General features: G+C 39.8%; 1 protein-coding gene across 3 annotated transcripts in view; it reads left to right on the forward strand.

Moving 5' to 3' along the window:
* The window catches only part of NBEA (neurobeachin), a 274,737-nt gene that overhangs the window by 22,339 nt on the left and 246,924 nt on the right, over positions 1-5,474 (forward strand). For all 3 annotated transcript variants that reach the window (XM_017854162.1, XM_017854160.1, XM_017854159.1), the window contains exon 2: positions 3,831-3,974. Coding sequence is in view for 2 of the 3 variants with exons in the window: in XM_017854160.1 (XP_017709649.1) it covers positions 3,911-3,974 (64 nt within the window). In the remaining variant the exon portion in view is untranslated. The remainder of the gene's footprint in view (positions 1-3,830; positions 3,975-5,474) is intronic.

The raw sequence follows: 5,474 nt of genomic DNA on the forward strand, positions 1-5,474 counted from the left end.
CATTTATTAAATAGGGAATCCTTTCCCCATTTCTTGTTTCTCTCAGGTTTGTCAAAGATCAGATGGCTGTAGATGTGTGGTATTATTTCTGAGGACTCTGTTCTGTTCCATTGGTCTATATCTCTGTTTTGGTACCAGTACCATGCTGTTTTGGTTACTGTAGCCTTGTAGTATAGTTTGAAGTCAGGTAGCATGATGCCTCCAGCTTTGTTCTTTTGACTTAGGATTGTCTTGGCAATGCGAGCTCTTTTTTGGTTCCATATGAACTTTAAAGCAGTTTTTTCCAATTCTGTGAAGAAAGTCATTGGTAGCTTAATGGGGATGGCATTGAATCTATAAATAACCTTGGGCGGTATGGCCATTTTCATGATATTGATTCTTCCTATGCATGAGCATGGAATGTTCTTCCATTTGTTTGTGTCCTCTACTACAAGTTCTCTTAAGAAATCAGAGAAGGGAATAGGGTGGTGGGGTGAACTTGAACTTCAGTTCAGCACATGTTTGTGGCACAACTGCTGGGCGCCAGGCACTGAAGCTACAGAAATGGGACTACAGCCTAGTGGAGAGGACAGACACATAATAGGTAACACCTATACAGTGCAGTTGAATTATGTGTAAGCTGTGAACGTGTGGTAGGGTTTGTTAGGAAAGGCAACTAAAGGAAGTGAGTTTTGAAGGGCAAGTAGCAATTAGCCAGGCCAAGGAGGAAAGGTAGTAACATACGCTGCAGAGGGAATAACATTAGCATGGGTAAAGAGGTATGTGAAAGCATGACATATTTTGGAAGCTATAAGTGGTCCAATATTGCTGAGAAGGGTGTGGTGAAGACACAGAACTGGTAATGAGAGGATAAAAGGCCTTGGTAAGCCATGCTAAGAAGTTTGGATTTTATCCTCCAGTCTAAGTCTTGCTTTAGGTGTACTTGATTGGGAGGAGTTAATGAATAATTTTAATAGGAAAATATCCTCAACTTATTTGTGTTTTATAAAATCACTCTGACAAAATATGGAAGGTGGTGTGAGTAAGGCAACTTTTGACACCCTCTAGACCAAAAACAGTGATGGCCTGAACTAGGGCCGTGGCAGTCACCATGCAGGATGAATTCCTAGGTTTCTGCTAAAGTACATGGTTGGCCAAAATACGAGGAGGAGAAGGAGCAAGAGACAATTAGCTCAGTAAGAGAAATATTCAGTTAATAGTATTCAGGCAAAGTCCAGAAATATAGCTAAGAAGACCTCAGGAGAGATTTCTGAATTATTAATCATTGGATTTGCCTCTTTTGTTCTCAAATGATGCAAGCTCTGTATTTCTGTTTGCCCAGGAAGCAAACAAGTTATAAAGATAGCTACCCTCAGAAGATTACTCTTTTGCTGGCTTTATATCACCAAAAATCAAATAGAATTAAGATAAGGTTCTGAAGCATTCAGTGATCTATCCCCAATCTTTTATTCCAGAAATAATAATTATCTGTGGGCCAGTGAAAGAACAATACACATGGAACCCATTTAATTCCCCTCCCCTCCAATGTAGCATTGATTTGTAATACTATTTATCTCTGAAGTATTTATCAAAATATCTATTTAACAATCTATTACTTTATACATTTATGGTATGTATTAACCATGTGCTGTAAATGTGGTTATCCAGTAGGAGCTAGGATGCAAGACTATACCTCTCAGCCAGTGACACTCTGTAATGGTATTGTGATGTGACTATGTTCCTCAACATGTGTTTTTACTCTGGTGGCCTTTGAGTCAATTTTTTTCATATTTTAGCAAACAGAATTGGCCTATATTCACGAGAAAAAGAAGTATGCAAAATGCAAAGAGAAAAAGGAAAAAAGCTAACTATTTTACAGTGCAAGTTGTATGACAGCCAGATGTAGTTGCAAGAAAATGGTTGAGGCTGGCTGGGCACAGTGGCTTATGCATATAATCCCGGCACTTTGGGAGGCCAAGGTGAGAGGATCACTTGAGCCCAGGAGTTCAAGCCCAGCCTGAGAATATAGTAAGAGCCCATCTCTACCAAAAACAAAAGTAGCCAGGCATTGTGGAATGCGTCTGTGGTATGCGTCTGTGGTCCCACCTACTCAGGAAGCTGAGGTAGAATGATTGCTTGAGCCTGGGAGGTCGATGCTGCAGTGAGCTGTGATCATGCCGCTGTACTCCAGCCTGGGTGACAGAATAAGACCCTGTCTCAAACAACAACAGCACAATGGTTGAGCAAACATCAGTAGGCAGTAATGGACTGTTGGAAGTTCTATGGTATAGGCCTGGGTGAATTGACCAAAAGTATTGTAAACTTTCGACCAAAGGCATGACATCCTTTGGAGAGCCATTGTCTATGTTCCAACACCATAATGTCCCCTAAAAATATAATACGACACCATATAGGACTGATTTATAAGGCTCCCATTTCCAGGAATATATCCACCACACCAAATGACATATGAAGACATTTTCCTAGTTAATGCTGCTCCTTGGAGACTATATCCTAATACAGCTAACAGTAAATTACAATGCTTTCTTCTGAACTGAATTTCAGCTTCAAGTGATATAAAATAAAAGTATTTCATGTGTGTGGTGTTTGTGTGGGTGTGGGTGGTGTATGCATGTATAAAAGTTGCTTTCAGTTCAGATAATTTCATATTGTCACCTGCCAAAGCAGGTGTCTGAATGTAACTATGAAAATATTTGTTAAGCAGTCAAATTCTTGAGGGATTCAGATGCATTCATTTCTAACTTATACATTAATGCCAGGTCAAATCTTGCAATGTTTCCAATATTTCAGTTTTTCTGCTTGTTTTCATGTGTTTTGGTTTTGGCTTTTGGGGGTTGTGTGTGTGTGTTTGTTGGTTTGTTTGTTTGTTTTTTGAGACGGAATCTCACTCTTTCGCCCCGGCTGGAATGCAGTGGCGCGATCTGGGTTCACTGCAAGCTCCGCCTCCCGGGTTCACGCCGTTCTCCTGCCTCAGCCTCCCGAGTAGCTGGGACTACAGGCGCCCGCCACCTCGCCGGACTAGTTTTGTATTTTAGTAGAGATGGGGTTTCACCGTGTTAGCCAGGATGGTCTCCATCTCCTGACCTTGTGATCCGCCTGCCTCGGCCTTCCAAAGTGCTGGGATTACAGGCGTGAGCCACTGCGCCCGGCCAGCTTTTTGTGTTATTGTATATAGCAAAATAAGGCTATCATTTCAGAAAAACAAGTATTTACTTCACTAATTGCTAAAGAAATAGATATTATGAAGAAGTTTTCATGTCTCCATCATTTCTAACTCCGCCTTCCTATAACTTTCCAATGATAATCATTTTTCCCCTCACATGTGAATGGTTTCTTGTTTTCTGCATACCTGTCTCATCCACTTTCAAAAATGATCTGCTAATTAGCTAATTAGCAATTGATTAGCTAATTAAGACAAAGTGTGATTATGTAAAATAGTGTGATTTTAAGAAAATAAATTTGGGGTGAAGTACAGACTTTTTGTGCAACATGCACTGATCTTAGAGCCCTAAGACTTGGATCTTCCAATGCTAAGACATGGTAGAGTTCTTTTCTCTAACATTAGCAATTGCTGGGTTCCTCCAAAATGCATGTAGCTTCCTCTGCCTGTTTCCTCATCTTTAAAATAAGGGTGGATGATTACAGCTCCTCACACCCCATGTTTCTCACAGAAAACCAAACAAGGTAAAGAAGGTTACAATGTTCTATAATTGTAAAGTAATATGTAAACGCAACATATAATTATCATAAAGCAATCAATTATTTATAATACCTACTATAAGCAGAAACAATCATAATAACCTAAATTATTATATTTTCATTGTGATTAGGCACGGAAGAAGATGTAGTAAAGTCAAAGAAAACATTCAGAAGTCAAGCAATAGTGAACCAGAATGCAGAGACAGAACTTATGCTAGAAGGAGACGATGATGCAGTCAGTCTACTACAGGAGAAAGAAATCGACAACCTTGCAGGTAAATTTTAAAATACGTTTTTCCTATTTGTTGTAAATAAACACAAAGCTACTGAATTCAAAATCTGTCTCCTAGTAAATGAATGAGTGCCAATGGTTGTAACAATGCTCAATCACACGAATGTTAAAAAGTTACTTTATCTCATTTCTAATATTGAAGACAAGACCCCAAAGTAATGTGTATGTTACTGGCAATAAATGAATATCATCAAATTTCTAGGTAATGAAGAGCAACTTTTTATATAGAAGAAATAATAATAGTATCAGTTATTCACATCTGAGTGTCTGTATTATAATTGGGAAGTGGGATAGGATGACAGGCTCTTTGATTTACATGTATCTCCAACACTCTTAAGAGCCAATAGGTCCTTCACCCAGGTGCCAATTGAATTTGCCGTTTCCTCCCATTTGTCACTCTAAAGAATGTCTTTCTCCACTCCTGTTTTGTTCTGTAGCCTCACATTGCTAAGCCACCAGCAGATATTCTTTCCCCTACTGCCTCAGTTTTATCTTGTCGTGATATATGTCTTGAGATCAATTCTGGATGTGATTCGACAGTGACCAGATGGGGTGTGGATATCTTAGCGTATTCACCCATAACCTTTTTTGGGTTTTAAGCCACTTTGAGGATCTGATGAAAGCAAATGTCTTCATGAAGAGGCACATACAGTTCTGTACACAATGTCATAGTGATCACTGACCCCTGAAAACCAGTCCATGGAATTATATCCCCAACCTCACCTTAAAAACTCCTGCCTCAGAGTCTCAAAAAGTAGCTGAGTCTTAGTTCTATACTTGCAGCCCACACAAGGTTGAGGTGGCAGGTGGCAATAGAGAGGTGGACTTCTATTTATAATTCTTGACACAAAATCACTCTTGTTGCAAGAAACTGAAAATTATCTGGCATGGCTTTATGAAAGTCTCTAGTGATTTATTTCTACTGGTTGAAAGAGTTCTCTTTTCATCTTTAAAGAGAAGATGTTACTGTTAATTGTAAACTGGAGATAGCACATTATTCTCCCTCTTCTAGATTAAGAAAGAAAATATTTAATAAGTTTACTCTAATGCTAGTTCCTAGCTATTTCTACATTATTAACATTTCTGTATTATAAAAACTATTTTTTTTTTATTTAAATGTACTCTTAAGTCTATGACCAAATGTTTGCCTCAAATTCTTAAGTAAATGTTCAAGTTTTGGTTTTGTTTTGTTTTGTTTTGAGATGGAGTCTCGCTCTGTCGCCCAGGCTGGAGTGCAGTGGCCGGATCTCAGCTCACTGCAAGCTCCGCCTCCCGGGTTTACGCCATTCTCCTGCCTCAGCCTCCCGAATAGCAGGGACTACAGGCGCCCGCCACCTCGCCCGGCTAATTTTTTTGTGTTTTTTAGTAGGAGACGGGGTTTCACCTGTGTTAGCCAGGATGGTCTCGATCTCCTGACCTCGTGATCCGCCCGTCTCGGCCTCCCAAAGTGCTGGGATTACAGGCTTGAGCCACCGCGCCCGGC

The sequence above is a fragment of the Rhinopithecus bieti genome, unplaced genomic scaffold (genome assembly GCF_001698545.2).
Source record: "Rhinopithecus bieti isolate Rb0 unplaced genomic scaffold, ASM169854v2 scaffold_35538, whole genome shotgun sequence".
NCBI classification, from domain to species: domain Eukaryota; kingdom Metazoa; phylum Chordata; class Mammalia; order Primates; family Cercopithecidae; genus Rhinopithecus; species Rhinopithecus bieti.